The sequence below is a fragment of the Schistocerca piceifrons genome, chromosome 10 (genome assembly GCF_021461385.2).
Source record: "Schistocerca piceifrons isolate TAMUIC-IGC-003096 chromosome 10, iqSchPice1.1, whole genome shotgun sequence".
Taxonomy (NCBI): Eukaryota; Metazoa; Arthropoda; class Insecta; order Orthoptera; family Acrididae; genus Schistocerca; species Schistocerca piceifrons.
The window spans coordinates 131,780,198-131,800,903 of NC_060147.1; the positions used below are offsets into that span (position 1 = coordinate 131,780,198).

Here is a 20,706-nt window from a genome sequence, read left to right on the forward strand (position 1 = left end):
TTCTGTCAGCCAGTGTTAATGATTGCGTGCCAGAATGCCAAAGGTGCGTTCACATTTGGAATTTGAGAAATGGTGTATGAAACAAAAGCAGGTAACAGGGAGCAGAGTACATTAAAATGAACATTCATTTGGTTGGCATTTTAATCCCACAATGATGTTACTTTGTAGCTTTGTGGATCTGCAGATGCTGGACTTGGAGAGAAGATTTATGCGATTGACTTGGAGAGAAGATTTATGTGATTGACTTGGAGAGAAGATTAATGGTACATTAATTATTCCACGTGTGCCTTGAAATGCCATTGCACAGGGTGAAGTCATTCTGCCCGATACTGGAGTCATGTTATCCATGAGTGCTGAAGGTAGATGGAACAATTCCCTTCAGTGCCACCACCTTGTACTGTCGTTCTTGTCAAATTGGTTGCGAGCTGAGCTTTGAGGCAGACGCAGCTTGTATGGTCTGCAGATTTGCAAGTAAGCAGGCCAGCAAAAACCGTAACTGGTTGAAGATTCATAGAGGTGACTCAGATACCTAGGTGAAGCCAGACTAAGCAAAGTAGCCAATAATCAAACCTGTATAAGATATTCTACATAACAAAGTTTCGAAAAACACAACTCTGACAAAAATATTATGATTCCACATTGGTCTATGTTTTACGTATGGAATACGTAGCGGAAGAGGGGAAAAAGTATTTTTGCAAGGAGTAGCATTGTAGCAAGTGTAGCTATTCCACACTGCAACATTTCAATAAGTCACTATTTGCAAACATTGTGCAGAGATTGGGTAATGGGTAGCACAAGCATTTATTTTATTCTCTGTTACAGCAATTTAACTTCACATGAGTAGCTAATAAATAAGCTCATAAAGATCACACATTAATGGAATATTTTTTTCTGAACCTAAATGTTTTGAATATGCAGGGTGTTCCAAAAAGAATATATGTGTTACAATGTATTATTTTGTCCAAACTATCGATCGCAGATTGTAATGACACACATTTATTTTTTGTTCAGTAAGTGAGAATCACTATTCTCATTGATTGCAGCCTTCATATCTCACTCGGCATCACGGGAGCGGCTGCGCTACATCTTCAGAGCCCTGTTACCACCGTTAGAGCGTGAGGGGACAGTGATCCTGGACGTGGGCTCGAGGCTGGGAGCCGTGCTGTATGCGGTAAGTCCTGTTAGTCTGACCTCTCCTCTAGCTTTGTGAATTTTCCTTCCTCATCTACATCTCTCCTCATTACTTTACTTCTATCCTTACATCAAATTCCACAGCTGACTAAATGCCACCTTCTGCTGCACAGTTTCGTCCACCTGTATCGTTAAGGAATTAGAGCAACAGAGAGGAAGTTGAAAAATGGTTTTAACTTCTTGCTGAGCCCACCACATAGTTGGCCCAGATACCACTTTCTCTGCTCCTGTTCAGATAATTAAACAGCTCTGATGACCACCCTCTCCCCTCAGACGAGAGGCCACTGGGAATCGCAAAAGCATTGGGTGGAGACTGTCTGCCCTCTCTGGCTCTGTTAAGTGCTTGCCTTACTGCCAATGGAGAAGTTGCAGAGAATCTGTCTGATATGTGACCTCTAAATGAGCGGCACAAACTGAGAGCATTTGCCAGGTGCTGCAGAATTTTATTTGTATTAATATTGTTGTTCTCATATTTTTCATTGGTGCTACTTTACTGCAGCCAGTGCTTTTATTCCTTTCCCTACCAATTCTCATCTGATAGTGTGATAATGTTTAAAGTGTCTATGGAGAACAAACTTAATCAATTTTACATTTTCCTGACTTCCAGAATACGGTATTTTGTGGCTGCGCAGGCCACATCTGTGTTATTTCTGTATTTTCTACAATAAATTTATGAATAAAGGAAACTGGAGGTTATTCTGAAGTCACTAGGTCCTCTCAAACATGAGGAAATGTGGGACGAACTGGATTTTTTTAGTATGAGGTGCATTTGACTGGGAGACTGACAGCATTGGTAAAAAAATCTCGAAAAGTTTGAGATTTGTGAATGGTGTCATCCTCTTTCCAAAAGGAATCATAGTCTGGAAATCTGTTTTAGCAGTAACACTAAATAATAAGTTAAAATAAAGAAAAATCCACTATGAGTCTGACTTGCATCAAGCAGCAAAGTGATCAGTGTCTGTTCACCAGAGGTGCGGTTGGAAATGTATTCCTCAGGTGTATGTATGAGGTCATCGTGACTGCAGGGTCCCTGAGCTGGGGACTGGTAAGCACCACCTGTTCCCTTTCACCATAAGCTCTAAGCATGCTTCAGCGACCACTGTACGGCGCAGCAGTGGAACGTTGTGTGTCAGGGATCTCGACTAGACAGCCCCGATTGCAAGGATTGTAAAAACGTCTACAAAAAACTGCTCGATCTCAGTGTGCTGCACACTGATGAGATGTGTGGCTGTTGAGGTGGAACAACCGTCAGTGGGGAACCTGCCGCACCCCAATTGTATAAGGCTTACCTAGGCACCCGGGGCTCTGTCTAGGTGTACTTTCATTTTCCTAGCTGTTCGTGGAGCCGAGATGGATCTTTTGAAGTTGTCTCTTCCACGTCCTAGCAATACGGGTGGGCTGCTGGTAGGTACAGACACCCAATCAAATAAGGGGGCTCATGTAACCAGTCCTCCAGACTCAGGGGTATTACATAATTCTTGCTTTTAGTGACAAAACACATGCTGCTGGCCAGCATGTTTTTATTGGTTAAACAGAAAGAGGGAAGTTTTAAGAAAGTATCAACTTTTTACATATACAAAAGGGTTTAGAGGGGATTGCAGGTACTTTAAAATCAGTTGAAGAGTTATGAAATGGGACACTGCTGGTGAAAACATCAAGACATTAAATTATGGTGAAGATGTTGTGACACTTTGAGACCTGGTGGACATCCTCAAAGAAGACCTGATAGTTGAATGGGCCAAGAAGGTGGTGTAGATGTGCAGAATAGTATGAAAAGAGTGGAAGGTAATCTGATTACATCAGACTCGTTCATCCTCACTTTTAATAGCACAAAACTCCCAGAACATTATTAAGGAGGGGTTTTCTTTGCTTAACAGTGTGGCCCTCTGTCCCCGACCCAATGTGCTTTGGGCACACCACTCTCAGATGTAAGGGAAAAGACACTTGTGGCAAATGTGGTAAGAATGCCCACAAGGGAATCATATGTTGTTCTCCTCCAAAGTGTGCTAATTGCTCAGGGGCTCACCCTGTCTGGAGCAGGGACTGCTTGAACTTCCTTGAAGAATGGAAGGTACATCAGATAAAACCACATGACAGATCCCTTAGGGTGAGACCCAAGATTTATAAGACCGTGCAGGCCCCGATGTTCGCTACAGCCTTTGTGTCAGTTGCTAAACAACCAGTACAGAAAACTGATGCTGCTACACCAACGAATGTAGCTTGTGTCAGCACTAGTACCTGTGTTTGTCAGTGTACTTGTGCTACTGCAGTTACTTCATACCGTATACTTCCTCCCAAAACATCGGTCAAGTCTGTGGTCGCTAACGTTGTGGAGCTCCCTGCTCCTCCAAAGGTACAGTGCGGTCCACTGTCCAGTGCTCCTACTACCATTGCTGCAGTTGTGGCTCTGAAGCCTGCCCTATACAAAAAATCAAAGGTCACGCATCCACCACTGATGGAGATGGGAGGTAAACAGTCCGACAAGATTGAGCTCCCGGCAGTTATGGGCTCTTCTCTGCGGCAGAAAGACAGAGTGAAAGTGCAACCCCCATGATAATGGCTCCCATATTATAGTCGACATTAATGGGTTCAGAACAAATGTGGAGGAACTGAAACTGCTAGCACAGGAATGCCCCCTGTGCCTATACTTACAAGAAACACATTATAAAGCCACTGACACTCCAGTGCTACAGGGCTCTATCCCTCACCAAAAGGATGACCTGACTGGGGACAGAGCCAAGGGAGAGGTTGATGTGTTTGTCAGTAATGCGCACCATGCCTCTGGTCTTGACTGACTACTGACCTGCAAGCAGTTGCTGTCGAAATTCGCATGTGTTGGAGGATCAGTGTGTGCTCATTGCTTTCCCTCTGCAAGATTCAATAGACTCTGAGCCTCTCATAGATCTTGTGGAACAATTGCCCCAACCATTTTTCCTGCTGGGAGACTTCAATGCTTGTCACATCTTGTGGGGCTGGACCTCTCCTTGCCATCAGGGTCGGGTTTTGGAGAGCTTCGTGATGTCTCATGAGTTGTGCATCCTCAACACAGGTACTCACTCTCATTTCTGTACCGCTACTGGGTCGTTCTCAGCCATCGACCTTTCTTTTTGCTCTCCAGCCCTCGCAAACTCTATTCAGTGGGAGGTCATTGATAATCATCATTGTAGTAACAATTTCCCCACTCCACATTCATCTGCTGGATGGATCGTGCCCTAAAGAGAAGCCTCCAAAATGGATGGTCATCAAGGTTAACTAGACACTGTTCAGCCAGCTGGCTGAGTTTGAACACCGCAACAGCATCCGGGAGTAGGTGGACTACATCACACGAGTGGTCCGTCATGCCACTGACCTACCGATCCCAAAGTCCTCAGGTAATCTTAGGAGGCAACCTGAACCTTGGAGTACAGATGAGTGCCGTTCAGCAAACTGAGACAGGCATGTGGACCTTAGTCAGTTTAAATGCAGCCTGACAACAGACAACCTTGTAGCGTTTAGAGTTGCAAGAGCTAAGGCTTGACCTGTACTTCAGGAGAGCAAGAAAAGGTCATGACAAGTGTTCCACTTATTCTATTTCTACAAAAGTACAGGAAGCCATCCCGAGGATTTCCGGTAAACACAGTCATTTACCTATAGCAGCAGTGCTGAAACAAAGGCGTCTCCAAATAATGCCCAGAGACATCGCTCAAATGCTGGCAGAGCATTTTGAGAAAACTACTGCCAATGCCAGCCAACATCCAGCGTTTTGCCACTACTGTGCGACTGTAGAGAGGGGCAAGTTGGATGTCAGATGCCACGATTCTGAGTCTTACAACTGCCCTTTCTCCTTTTGGTAGCTGGATTTGCCACTGTCAGAGACCCATAATACTGCGTCCAGTCACGGTAAAATCCGGTACTGCATCCTTCGACATTTGCGAACAGTATCAAAGGACATACCCCTCGAATATTTTAACTTAATATGGCAGTCAGGTCAATTCCACAACCTGTGGAGAAATGCAGGAAAGGACTGCACATGTCCCAGTATTTTCGGATTATCACCTTTACAAGCTGCGTAGGAAAGACCCTGGTGCAAGTGGTTAGCTGTCGTCTGGTCTGGTTGTTAGAGACTGTGGAACTCCTTAGCCACTCTCAGTGTGAATTCTAGAAATTTCAGCCCACTGTGCCGACAAATCTGAGCAGTCTTTCCTACGTGAACATTCCTGTGTAAGCATATTATTTGATGTTGGTAAGGCATATAATACTACTTGGAGACACTGTATTCTCGCACAACTGCATCAATGGGGCTTTCATGGCCACCACTCCATCTTCATACGATCTTTCCTGTCTCAGCGATTTTATCGAACCCAAAAAGAGTTATGATGAATGTACCCTAATTTGGAACAAATTTCATTGTAATCAAAAACTCAATAATAGAATTTAAATCAATTAATGAAAGACTTTCCATATTTAACATTTAAATTCTCAAACAAAGTTTAAACTATTTTAAATACACATGCACCAACAAATGAGAAAAACAGAACACAGAGAGAGCAAACAGAAAAAATTTGGTAAGATGTGTCGAATGCCTGAGATCACATTTCATTAAAAAACACAGCATTACTACTTGGAGATTTTGATACACAAATTTTCAAAGAATGTCAGCACAGGTCAATAGTAGGAAATTTGCTGCACATAAAAGAACCAGCAGCACAAAGAAAGAATTTTAAACCAGTGCAGACAGCATAACATAGTACTAAAACATACATTTTTCAGAAAACTGCCTTGAAAACAAAATACATGGATATCACAAAATCTGATTTGTGGTGAGAAACAACTCGATCACATTTCTATAAGTAGACTCTGCAACACAGGTACTCAGTATAAAAATTGCTGGTTTAGATTCACACCACTACCTACCTATCTTTCATTAAATTCAATGTCAGACCAATATTTAGAAAAAAAAAGAATCAATACCAACCCTGAAAGTCTGACATACAAGATGTTACCTAGAGAAAGTGATTGCAAAATTGTGGAAATTGAATTGTGGAAACACTCTAATGACAACATTGTTGTATGTCTAACAGAAATCATTATTGAACTTTGGATAACAAGCAGATTACCATCAGCATGGACGTAATGATTAATGCATCCACTATATAAAAGAGATTAGAAAACTGATCCTAACAATTATACCAGTCACATATAAGATCTGTCCATGGCAGTTTAGAAGATAGCTGAAGGAATGTTCAGCCCACAGCTAGGAGAGTACCAAGCAGGATTTAGTAAGGGAATGTCTTTTGCAGAGCAAATACTAAATCTAAGAAACATAACAGAAATGAAGAAAATCAGAAACTTGAAACACATGATAACTTCCGTAGATTTTAAAAAGGCATATGACCCAATTAGATATGCACTAATCAGCATTATAAAGGAATTTACATTTGACAATAAAACAACAGAAATAATTAAATGAACTTTAATAAACACAATATCAAAAGTAAAATCTATGGGGAAATATCAAAAACTTTTGAAATAATCAGAAGTAAGGCAGGGAGGTGGTTTGTCATTAACTGCGCATTAGAGACTGTAGTGAGAGAATGGAGAGAGTCCAATTACTAAGTAGTAATTACAGTAGAAAGAAACCGAAACAAAATCACCATATATTTCCTAACTTTTGCAGATGACATGACATTAATTACTGACTTGGTGGATAGTTGCAAAGAACAAATCACAGAACTATAAAAAAAGTGAAATAGGATTAAAAATATCATTTGAAAAACGCATTTCATCACAAATATTAATGCTGCCCCCTCCAAATTCATAAGAATGGAATATCTGAAACAAATTGTTTTAAATGCCTAGGAGAATGGATAACAAGCAACATGGAAGAAAAGATGTCCATAGAAAATAGAGTACATAAAATGGAAAAGGCATTCCAAATGACAGAAAACATATATAACAAAAAACATTGCCTGGAACACAAAACTAACACACTATCAAATGGTGGTATGGCCTGAAACACTGTATGCAGCAGAAACCCTTAAACAAACAAGATTTAGGGTTCTTGAAAAACTGTAAAAAGTTGAATGAAGAATTATAAGGAAAATATGGGGACTTGGAAGTAATAGTAATGTTGAACACAGATTAAGATCAAATAGAGAACCTTATTTGAAAATGGAAAAAGTAAGTGATGTAATGAGGAAAAGAAGACTACAATTTTATGGACACACCTACCGAATGGATAATAACAGGCAAACCAAGTAGATATGCAACTGACTGAACAACTACAGATCCAAACCCATGTGGCTCACTGAAACTGAAAAAGATATGAAAAACATTGGAATTAGAATGGATGTAATAGATAATAGAATACTTTCTAGAGAGGCAACACAAAAGGCAGGATTTCAGGAAAGAGGTCTGAAAAAGGATGAAAGTGGACCTAGAAAGAAAAAGAAAACACTCTCGAAGGAGGAAGGAAAACTGGATGCAACAAAAACTTAAACACAAAGAGATAAAACCAACCTCCAAAAGGGTTATTCAAATAAATAAATAAGTTCACAGTGTAAGTAAAGACATGTGATGGCAGTTACGAAGTTAGATAGTAAACTGGAAAATTTTAATGAAAATATATCTCGGGATGCACATTAATAAGAAATCGATGCGGCCTCGACAAATTGAGAAGTAGGTCAGTTGTTTTCTATGACTTGAGAAATTAGGTGTAATTCCTGTAGAATCAAAGACAGAAAGCCTGCTTGTGATCAATGCTATAGATAGTGCAGAGAACAGCATGGCCTACTTCCCCAAGGCTGTCGACAGTGGCGATGAACCACAGCAATGTGACAACATGTCTTGATAGTAACTTCAGTTGGGAGCAACATACTAATGAACTGCTAAAGTGCCTAAACAAATCTGTGTTTGCAATGCGAATGATGCCAGACATAGGAGATATAAATATAAAAAAACTGGCATATTTTGCTTATTTTCACTCCATTATGTCATATGGTATCATATTTTGGGGTAACTCCACAAACAGAGAAAAAATTTTTAGACTACAGAAGCGTATACTAAGAGTAATGAATAGTGTAAATCCAAGAACATCATGTTGAGACCTACTCAAAGAATTGGGCATATTAACCACAGCTTCTCAGTATATTTACTCCTTAATGAAGTTTGTTGTAAATAATACATCTCTTTTTCCAACTAACTGCTTAGTACACAGTATCAATACTAGGAATAAGAACAATATAAGAACAATCAGTTTGGATTCTGTAGAAATGTTGGAACACGTGAGGCAATACTGACCCTATGACTTACCTTAGAAGAAAGATTAAGGAAAGGCAAACCTACGTTTCTCACGTTTGTAGACTTAGAGAAAGCCTTTGACAATGTTGACCGGAATACCCTCTTTCAAATTCTGAAGGTGGCAGGGGTAAAATACAGGGAGCAAAAGGCTATTTACAATTTGTACAGAAACCAGAAGGCAGTTATAATAGTCGAGGGACATGAAAGGGAAGCAGTGGTTGGGAAGGGAGTGAGACAGGGATGTAGCTCTCCCCGATGCTATTCAATCTGTATATTGAGCAATCAGTAAAGGAAACAAAAGAAAAGTTCGGAGTATGTATTAAAATCCATGGAGAAGAAATAAAAACTTTGAGGTTCGCCGATGACATTGTAATTCTGTCAGAGACAGCAAAGGACTTGGAAGAGCAGTTGAACGGAATGGACAGTGTCTTGAAAGGAGGGTATAAGATGAACATCAACAAATGCAAAACAAGGATAATGGATTGTAGTCGAAATAAGTCGGGTGATGCTGAGGGAATTAGATTAGGAAATGAGACACTTAAAGTAATAAAGGAGTTTTGCTATTTGAGGAGCAAAATAACTGATGATGGTCGAAGTAGAGAGGATATAAAATGTAGACTGGCAATGGCAAGGAAAGCGTTTCTGAAGAAGAGAAATGTGTTAACATTGAGTATAGATTTAAGTGTCAGGAAGTCGTTTCTGAAAGTATTTGTATGGAGTGTAGCCATGTATGGAAGTGAAACATGGACGATAAATAGTTTAGACAAGAAGAGAATAGAAGCTTTCGAAATGTGGTGCTACAGAAGAATGCTGAAGATTAGATGGGTAGATCACATAACTAATGAGGAGGTATTGAACAGAATTGGAAAGAAGAGAAGTTTGTGGCACAACTTGACCAGAAGAAGGGATTGGTTGATAGTACATGTTCTGAGGCATCAAGGGATCAACAATTTAGTACTGGAGGGCAGCGTGGAGGGTAAAAATCGTAGAGGGAGACCAAGAGATGAATACACTAAGCAGATTCAGAAGGATATAGGCTGCAGTAGGTACTGGGAGATGAAGAAGCTTGCACAGGATAGAGTAGCATGGAGAGCTGCATCAAACCAGTCTCAGGACTGAAGACCACAACAACAACAACAACAACAACAACATAAAGATTTAAAATCACTTACTCTTTCCCAGAAAGTAGTCCAGTATTCAGCAACGCATATTTTCAATAAGTTACCAGCAACCGTTAAGAGTTTAGTTTCAGACAAGGCACAATTTAAACATAATTTAAAAGAATTTTTGGTGGACAGCTCCTTCTATTCCATCCATGAGTTTCTCAACAAGTGTAGTAGACCATTTTAATGAAATATATTATACTTTAATTTTTGACAATACTTGGTTGTAATAGACAAGAAACTAGTAAATATCTGAATGATAGATTTAATGAAAGCAGATGTAAGTATTAAACCTGTAAATATTAGAAGTTTAAATTTAATTCATGTACATAATTTTACTGTTTGTTGACTGAGGGTCATTAAAATTAATGAAACTCAAGTTTTTCTAATTACATTTTTGTAATGTGTTTATCTGACATGTTCCACACCCAGGATGATTCCCTCTTTTATGGTTCTATGGAATGAATAATTAATCTAATCGAATCTCATGAAATTTGTGCAGCATATCTGAAAGATGTAGAAACATGGCATGATAAAATGTGGAGGTGTGATACAACTTGACTAAAATAAGGAGTTGGTTGATAGGACATGTCCCCAGGCAGAAAGGAATCATCACTTTGATGTGGGAAAAACTGTGGATGGACACTAAGGTTTGAGAACAGGAAGCAGGATCAAGTACACGATGTTCCAAAAAGAATATACATATTGCAAAGTATTATTTTGTCCAAACTTTCGGATCACTGCGCCTCGGCTCGGTTATTGGAGAAATGAGTACATAGTCTAGTTTATATAAATAGCCGCTAGATGTCAGTTGTCTCTTGTTTGCTTGGTAACCGTCAAATGTTTAAAATGGTTACTCTGCAGCAGAAATCATTTTGTGTTCTCAAGTTTGCAAAGTGCAATTCCGTGATTACAGTGCAAAGACGTTTCACGTTGATGTACCAAATTGATCCTCCGAATGGGTGGAACATTCGCAGATGGTATCGACAGTTTCTAGAAACAGGATATGTTTGTATAGGAAAGAGTCCTGGCCGCCCTCATGTTCCTGAAGAAAATGTTGCATGAATTCAAACTGCTTTCCAACATAGCCCTTCAAAATCAACTTGTGGTGTCGGTAGGGAGTTACAACTGCCTACAACAATAATTTGGCGTGTTTTGAGACGTCAGTTGGCTATGAAGCCATACAAGTTACAGCTGTTACAAACTCTGCATCCTGATGCCAAACGGAGACCTGTGGCATTTTGTAATGAGATTCTTGATGCTATTGCCAATGATAATACTTTCGCACAATGCATTGTGTTCACTGATGAAGCGACTTTCCACGTTAATGGTCAGGTCAGCAAACACAATGTTCAAATTTGGGACCTACAGAACCGACATGCAGCCATTGAACATGTACGAGATTCGCCCAAAGTCTACATGTTTTGTGTGATATCTCGATCATCAGTTTATGGCCCACTCTTCTTTAATGGAAACACGGTTAAAGGTCAGCAGTATCAGGCTATGTTACAAAACTGGTTGTTTCCGAGGCTGCATGAAGACAACTTCATTTTTCAACAAGCCGGGCACCCTCTCGCTGGAGTTACCAAATGTGTGAATATCTGAATGAAACTCTACCAAACTGTTGGATTGGTCATGAAGGAGCTGGCAACTTAGCATATCTCACTTGAGCTCCACAGTCACCGAATTTGACACCCTCTGACTTCTTCCTGTGGGGTTTTGTTAAAGACAACTTTTATGTACCACCACTCTGACAGAACCTGGAAGAGTTGAAGAACCGAATCCATACTGCCATAACATCAGTGCCAAAGGACATACTTGCCCCAGTATGGGAGGAGTTTGAGTATCGATGTGATACTGTTCATGTCGCTGATGGAGGACATACTGAACAACTGTAATTTGAACTTGAGAGGTTCGTAAATATGTGTGTAAAGTTTCATATTCATATGTCTTAAAGTTTAATAAATATATGCATTCAAAAAACATATATTCTTTTTGAAACACCCTGTAGATGTAGGATGTAGTAGTTGCGCAGAAATAAAGAGGACTGCACGAGATAGAGTATCGTGGAGAGCTGAGTCAAAATGCTATTCAGACTGAAGACCACAGTAGCGGTCTGAGGGGAGACAAGTGTTAGCAAAAGTGTAACGGAATCGTATGGTAGAAGTAGAATCTAGTTCGTGAAGTAGCCTTGTCATGTCATGACCGGCAGAGGAAAGAGACGTGTTTGCTCCTATTTAATATTGTTTGGAAAACAATGTTGTTTCATGTTCAGTGTGGAGCTTGTCTGGAAATAGATGGATGATAGGCACACATATAGTACATAATATAAGAGCAGTTAGTGGCTCTGGCATGAGGTGGCCCCACCTGTGGACATCTGAGTGACCTCACTGGCTGGTGAGGCCACAGCAGATCTCTCGGTGGTGCTGTTTGAAATACAGTGGAAAATGTGTAGAGGACTACAGGTGTGGTCCTGTATTCAATCTAAAGGGTGGCAAACAAAAGTCACAATTTGTTCCTTACATAATTTATAAGTCACATTAGATATCCTGTTGAGCATCTCAACTGTAGTAACAGTTGAGCTGGGAGAAACAAATGACTTACGAAATCATGTGCAGTTCATGATACCTTCACTAGGAGACTAGTGTTTACAACATGGCTGACTTAAGGAAGGCTAAACTACAGCAGTGATCGCCAGTTGTGTTTCTTTTTCACGAAGTGAAAAGTCCTATTTTGACTCAGAGGAGTTTTGACAACAGTTTAACACAAGGTGGGTCCCTTACAAGATAACAATTCACAGGCTGTATGATCAGGTTGCACGGGAAGGTTCAATATTGGAAGCGAAACCACCTCGGCTGAAGCCTGTTTGTTTGCCGGAGAATACTCAAGTGGTACAAGTTGCTCTACAAGGAAGCCCCGGTGAAACGTGCAGAAAGGGAGCAATGCAATAGAGCATATCCAGATGCTCTGTTCAATGGATTCTTAAAAGTGATCTCCAGATGTACGTGTACAAAGTTTACATCTGCTCATAAGCTCTCTGCAGAGTACAAGAGGCAGAGACTTCTGTTTGCCCACTGCGCGGAATATAGGAAACAAACTCTCAGTGACGTTTGGTTTTCAGATGAGGTGCATTTTCATTTGGATGGTCTGTTTTTAGATTAGATTAGATTTACTTTCATTCCAATTGATCCGTAGTGAAGAGGTCCTCCAGGATGATTAACAAATAAAATAAACACTGTTGAGGTACTGAAAAACAACAACTGCATCATGAATGACATCGTGCTGCAAGGATTACAGTGTGGGCTGCAGTTTCCAGTCATGGACTTCTTAGACTTTTTTTTTAAAAAAAAGAAACTGTTAACAGTGCACTTTATTTGAGCACGCTCCAAAATAATTCTATTCTGTAGCCTCTTGCTACTGTATTGCCCTTCCACACGCAAACACTGTGTTGGATTTCTTACACGAGTGTTTTCCAATATGGGACATTTCACTCAGATTTTCAAGACATTTCTATGAGAGGCAATTTTGGCCCCCAATAGTCCAGACCTGAATCTGTGTAACTTCTTTCTTTTGCAGTATCAAAAAGGAACAATTTTTCCCTAACGTCTACATGATTTAATTGAGCTTGGGCGCCTTCACTCTTGCAGTCAAATCTTGGAAGAAGTGTGCTGTAGGGTTATTGCTAATATTAGTGTTTGTGTCAAGGAAGTTGGGAATCAAAATGGTGGACATATTTGGGCATGATCTGAGCTCTAGAACAATTGTTCAGAGGTTTTCCATGGTGGTAGATGTTTCTTGAGTGTTTCTCGACAGTGAAGTGTATACCAAGAAACAAAATGGTGACACATTTTGTGTGACACCCTTTACCAAAAACGAGCTGAAGTTGCTAAATTGTTTAGCAAATTATTCCACATTCAACTGATTTTTATTCACAGTATAACTCAGTTCAAAATTAAATTCATTAATTGATATAAGCAAGTAGGTACTTTGACTTTGAAATTATAATGCACCAGTCATCTCTCAGAACTTGTGGAATCCAAAACTGCCTCTGAGTGTAAATTTTTTCTTTGTTAAATTACAGATTTTGGTAAGTTAGAACAACAACAGATTTGTTTGTCTCCATAAACTAGTTAATGAAACAAATAAAACTTGTAGCTGAGCACAATCTCTGGAAATAAGAACATGAAAATACTGCAACAAACACAAAATTGTGATTTTTTTCCTTCTATACAGTGTACTTTTGCTATTAATAAATATTGTGAAACATAATTTGTTTTAGTTACAATTTATAACCTAAAGAAACTTCTGTGTTCTTTTTATAGGCGTACATATACACGAAGGCAACCAAGATTTTTGGAGTGGAAATAAATAAAGACTTCTGTAATCTACAACGCGATATTATCAAGAAATATAATTTCCAGGTATGTGATCAAAAGTAATTGTTAATACCATACAGACAATTGTGAGGGGAGTAGAAATACTGGAAGAAGTGAAGATGATTCCCTGGTCAACGGCAGATAAAAGAATCGAGCAGTTGGCTGGCACTTAGACGAATGCTGCAGTGCCTCAATTCTGTATGGTTGGGGGTGGGCTGCTGTATTCACCCCTCTTGGTAGTATTACCGAGTGTGTCTGACCGTTAGTTGCAAACAAATATTAAGTGTAGTTGCTTGAGTAGGACTAAAAATAATATGGTTATTAATGTTAACATTAGCGTGTGTGTGTGTGTGTGTGTGTGTGTGTGTGTGTGTGTGTGTGTACTGTACTGTGCTGTGCTGTGCTGTGCTGTGCTGTAAACTGACTAGTTCCACATAATTTTGATAAAAGAATGGTTCAAGTGCTCTGTGGAACATAACTGGTGGAGAGACACACTAAACTGAAGTACACTTTTACCATAATCTTCTTGAATTCTTTGGCTGATGGTTGACTGGCATTTAGTGCTTCTTGTTGGAGGCCAGATTGTCATATTTACAGATACTTTTTCTCATTGTTCTCATTATTCTTAGCACATGCCCTAGCCACTGATATTGATGTACATTTAGATATCTTTTATGCTTACAATTTCTTCCCAATTTTTTTTAGTAACTGGCATTTTATTCATAGCTGGCATGGTCAATATCAATTCAGGCAGGCTAGGAAAAAATCTTAGCTTCATGGTCTCGGATGTTATTGAATTTAGCCTAAGTTAAAATGCAGGACTAAGTAAGGAACACGTGCTATTTTGTTTTCTCCAAAAAAAATTCTGCTCTAAGATACAACCCTCCAAAGATGACACTGTGCATGCCATTGTGAAGATACAAATTTTGGAAAAAGTTTTAAAATGGTGTGTCTCTGGAATAGTGCTAGATACTGTGTTGTTGTTGTTTTTACTTGAAAGGTAATTGTTTCATGATTACAAAGAAATCCTCCATTTGGACTTATCTGTCAACGTTCTTTTCCTATAGCGTTCTGAACTTTTTTATAACATATGAATTTTTTTTATTTTTCAAAAATGTCAATCAATATGATTTTTATTTTTTTCTGTTGATTTATACCATATAGTTCTACATTCCCTGAAAAGGAGAACTTCCACTTTTATGTTGAACAGGTTTTATAAACAATTGAAATTTTTGCCATACGTGAAACCTGTTTTATTATCACATAACAGGCTCATAAAAATCAAAACCTAACATAATTTTAGTTTTGAAAGATGAGTAAGAGACTCATTTTTCAAACATTTTAAATGGTTCCAAAATTTATGTGAAAAGTCCAAAGACTTAAAGGTTTCAATTTATACAACTTCTGTGCACTCTGTTTTGAGCTGAAATTAGCCATTCAGTTAACTAAAAATGTGTCCCCCTTCTCACATTGTGAATCTGAATATTATCCTGCTGATTCTGAGGTGTTTACCAAATCAACAAAATTTCTTCTTTCTTGCTCTTTAAAGTGCGTGCAAAATGAGTTCGCCCATCACTTTGAGTCCAAAAATGTTACTTCTGAATTCCTTTCACAGGAGTAGTTTGTTTGGACCATTATTCTATTTTCTGCCCACAGAATTCCTTGATTTCCTCTTTGGACAAAAGAATGAGGGCTGTGGATGTGTAAGATTTTAAGACTCTCGTAAAATCCTCAGCATTCTGAATCGCAGCTATATTTGGTCTGAAAAGATTATGTTTTGTAGCCTGGTGCTTCAGCAGGCCTCCTACTCCATCCCGAGGTCCCTTCCCATCACCACTAGCACTGTATACCCAGTCAGTTGGCACAAGCGACTTACTCAATTCAAACAGCTGGTAACGATTTGTAAAATGACTAGGAGCACCATCAGAAATAATGATGATTTTCTCTGCCCCTGTTTGCAGTTGAAGAATTTCGCACATTGCTAGCAAAGCTTGTGCTGAGTCATGTCCTGTGTCATCACTTATAATTGCAATACTTGTGGTCTTGTTTTGAAAATATGCCACTGCTGTAAAAATGAAACCTGGTCATTACTCCAAATATACCCTGTACTTAGAAACAGAATTACAAACCAGTTCTCAGCAAAATCACGGTGAAGCACTAAACATAGTTCTTCAGCCTGTACACGCCCTTTTACTGCAGCAGTGTGGTGTTGTTGCAATTTCTTCAGATGCTACTGGTGTGGTACTGCTTTCACTGACTATTTACAAAGTTCATCATTGAAACTGTCAAATGCAACAGTTTCCTCAATTAGTTTATTTTCCTCCCATGTTGCATATGTAATTTCTGCAGAGTTATCTGCTACATTTTCCAGGCCAAGTGTCTGTAAAGACAGTCCTCCTTTTCCGGGGCAGTCACCACATTCTTGTAACAAACAAGTCTCTCACTTTACGTCACAGACTATAATGACATCACACGCCCAACGAAGGTGTGTGTCATGTGCTCCAGTAAGTTCTGCAAAGTTACCACACAAAGTTGAAAATTCGTACAGTATACACATAAACAGACATCTTTACGTGGATGTGGAACTACCCGCTTTGGTCGTAGTGCATAAAATTTTGATCTTCCAATATGTAAAGTTCTATAATTGCTCTTACAAATTGCGAAAATTCCTTTAATACTGCGAGTCATGTACCTCTTCGCTTTCACAACTTTTTGAGCTTCAACTGTTTCAGTTATAGTGTCTTTTTGTTGGCACTCTGTTGAGAACAGTCCCATTTACCTTCCAGATAAAATGACTGCACTATTTGAACTTGGGCTGCTTCTACAGGATGACCATAATAGGGATCTGGTCTTGCAAATACTCGTTTTACAGACCTCACATGTCTTGATTTGTCTACCATGTACTTTGATACTGATGGAATGTGGTGCAAAATTGTTTTCTTCGAAAATGGCTCTTGAATACTATTTAAAACATGCACCTTTTCACTGCACAATATTCAACAGCTGAATTGATATTTGTGAAAAATTCCTGGCAAGAGGTGCAAGAGTGCTTTGGTTCATTTTCTTCTGAGGATGGAATTTCTACTTTGAAGAGTGTGGTCAGTTTTGCTGTAGTGTATTCATCCATAGCTTTAGTAATTTCTCTGCACTTTCTTGAGCCACAGAGCTTATGACTTGACTTCATTGACCACAGTTTCTTAACAGGACTAACACCTATTTCTGTAGTTGACTGATTCAGGGTATTTAATTCTTCCTCTATTGATGCAGAATCTGTATCATTTGCACCATGGGAGGCTTCACCTTGTTTAGATACTATCATTGTTGTTGTTATGTCAAAACATTTAGAACACAAAAAGTCATCACTGGAAACATTTTCACTTTGAAACAGTATTCAAATGAGAACAAGTATTCCCAACCTGAACAAAGTCTGCTTTTTTGTTTGTCTTATATATCACTCTTTTATGGATATGCAAATAATCAGCACGCTTCACTCTCACTTGGCCCCAGTCAGAAGACATTTCAAACAGTCCTTTTCATGACACACACTGCAACTGTGTCATCTGGCAAATTCCTCACGAAAACACAGAACTCACTGCATGGTCTCAGATTTCTTAGAAGCCCCTTCAGTAACCAAATTCAACAGGAAGGCATCACTCTATATCAGAGGGAGATGACTGGCTAATTTCTGTACAAAACAGAGTGCACAGAGGTTGTATGAATAGAAACCTTTAAGACTATAGACCTTTCACGTACATTTTGGAGCCATTTAAAATGCTTGAAAAATGAGTCTTGTACTCATCTTTCAAAACTAAAATTATGTTGAATGAGGCTAGGTTTTGATTTTTTATGAGCCTGTTATGTGATAATGTGGTGATAAAACAGGTTTTATGTATGGCAAAAATTTCAATTGTTTGTAAAACGTATTCAACCTAAAGGTGGAAGCTCTTCTTTCCAATGTAGAACTATATGGTACTAATCAACAGGAAAAAAATCAAAATTTTATGGATTGACATTTTTGAAAAAAAAAAAAATTCCGTAAATTATAAAAAAGTTCAGAATGCTATAGTAAAAGAACTTTGACAGATAAGTCTAAATGGAGGATTTCTTTGTAATCATAAAGCAATTATCTTTCAAATAATAATAAAAAATATACCTAGAACTGTTCCAGAGATACAACATTTTAAAATTTTTTCCAAAATTCGCATCTTCAAAATGGTGTTTGCTGTGTCATCTTTGGAGGCCTGTATCTCGGGGCAGGAATGTTTTTTGGAGAAAACAAAAAATACATGTTTCTTACTTACTCCTGGATTTTAACATACGCTAAATTCAATAACATCCGAGACTATGAAGGTAACCCTCCAGCCTGAAGTGATACGGATTATGCCAACTGTAGATTTCAGCAGCTGTAGTACATATTCTTTTTGCAATAAAATTCAGTTGTCAGGTACAAATATATTCCTATTTTGCTTTACCGGATTCGACAAATTAATTTGTCACCTTCATAAGTTTAGTATTGGTTTAGAGATGCCTATATATATATTCTCCAAAAAAGCATAATGCTGTGATACAGCCAGACTGTACTTATTGTATGTGATTATCATAAACAGAGATTGACAGTTTACAGTAACTGAATAACCTCTATGTATCTAGATATATTTAGATCTGTTTAATGCTTAGAATTTCTTCCCATTAATTTTTTAGTATCTATCATTGTATTCATAGCTGTAAATTGCAGCAACTTTGTCAGCTGCAAAGTTGGAGTCAGAGTGTCTGACTTCAGCTGCCAGAGACTGTGGTCTCTACTACAAAGTGCCACACAGATGTAGAGGTGTACTGCAGGCTGCAGCAGATTCGCGCGTGACATCGATGTGTGTGTATGGGACTGAAGGCATACAAACTATTTTCATGGCTGCAAAATTGAAAGGAAATTGTCAGTGACATTCCACATTTCCATTAACATCTGTGATAAGTTGAACAACAGATGACACAAGGCAAGTGTCTGTGACGAGCACAGAATTAGCCACTGTCTCGAAAGGTCCGTATCAGAGGAACTGAGGTTAGTGAGGGTGGTGTCAAAGTACTCATTCGGTGAGATTTCATCAGTAGTATATCGGGTCACAACTTGTGGTTCACATGTCTACTGTAGAACAGAGCATGACACAGGTGCAGACTGCTGGAGATTCCATCAATAATTCTGAATGACAAACAAAGATCCTTAGTGGTGGACTTTTGAAGCCACTAATATGATGGTGTAGTTACAATCCCAAGTATTACACCTTGCAGTCATTCCACTGGTGGGCCCTCGTTTATAAGTAATTGATAAAAAAGAATATCAAGATTTCTTGAGGTCCACTGGAGCCTTGAAAATGACACGCACTATAAAACAGTGCCATAGCCTAGTGTTTAAGTTGATTGGTTGATATGCTCCAGGTTGTGGATCTGAATCCCGTCAGGAGCAATCTACTTCTCTTTTCCTACACCATCATATGGGTGGTTACAAAACGTCGAGTCCATCCATGAGGACTCTTGCTTGTGAGTTTCATCTTACCTGAAAAACACTCACCGAGAGCAAGGTCAGACAGTGAGACAGTGTAGGGCAATCCAGTGACTGTGTCACAAACACTTTGAGAAAATTAACTGCATAATGATTGCAAAATTCTGTGTGTGTGTGTGTGTGTGTGTGTGTGTGTGTGTGTGTGTGTGTGTGTGTGTGTAATTATTGGCTCCCAGAGATAAGTTCTGTATAGGCAACAACCACCATTGTAGTGCTCAGCTGTGTCCCCTTCGGTTTTACATTCAGCCAATGTTCTCTATTCATGAAGGTGTATACACACGATGCCTTTTCTTGTTTTCAGCTTTGCACATGCACATAAGTTTCCAACAGCGCAAGTACACATGTGAATTTGTGTGTGTGTAATTTCCTGGAAATGGAGGCCATACATATGGTGCATTGCTTCCCAATTTCTGTGGGAATCTTTTTAGCAGATGACAGGCAGCTGGGGCCATGTGTGTTTCGTTGTGTAGTGTGTTGAAGTTATGCTGTGAAGTTGTTTATGTGCAGTAATGTCTGCTGGCTCCAAAGGAAACATGCTAAATTTATAGATAATTCAGGGTGTACACACCTCGGGAAATCCAGGGAAAACTCCGGAATTTTTTCATCCGGGAGAAAACTGGAAAAACTGGAAATTTTCATTGTTTTAGTTTTCAGTTAAATTTTTGTAATTTTGACTGGCAGGAACTGATACTCTAACAAAGAATTTTACTTTAGTCTGCTACTGCAGAATAACACTGTGGCAATAAAACTTAAACGAGAGAAAGAAAGCCAAAATAACCTCAAGTTGCAATGCACACACAAGCGTCTGCCAACACCATAAAGTGCAAAAGGATTTAGGACAAAGACTATGCAATACTTGATAACAACAAACTGGTTCGGATGACCGTGACATCAAATGGTTTACATTAGGTTCGTTTGAGCAGTTGCCAGCAGGCTCGCACACATGCACAGTTGAGTTGCATATGAGCAGTACCTGCTCCCGCTTATGGCTACTTGAAGCACGGTTGTTAGCTGTATCAGCAGTAGCAACAAGCAGCCAGACACTAGTCAGAAAAATTCTTCTGGCGAACCCAAGCTGCCAAATTCATGCATGCGCAGAGCTGTCTAAGTTGCCGTGGAAAGGGCGGTAGTTTCCACAAGATAG

General features: G+C 39.2%; 1 protein-coding gene across 1 annotated transcript in view; it reads left to right on the forward strand.

Annotated features, from left to right (window-relative positions):
- LOC124718894 overlaps window positions 1-20,706 on the forward strand; it is an 81,265-nt gene that overhangs the window by 34,222 nt on the left and 26,337 nt on the right. Inside the window, exons 4-5 of the mRNA XM_047244542.1 lie at window positions 1,044-1,171; window positions 13,955-14,053. Coding sequence (XP_047100498.1) covers window positions 1,044-1,171; window positions 13,955-14,053 — 227 coding nt within the window. The remainder of the gene's footprint in view (window positions 1-1,043; window positions 1,172-13,954; window positions 14,054-20,706) is intronic.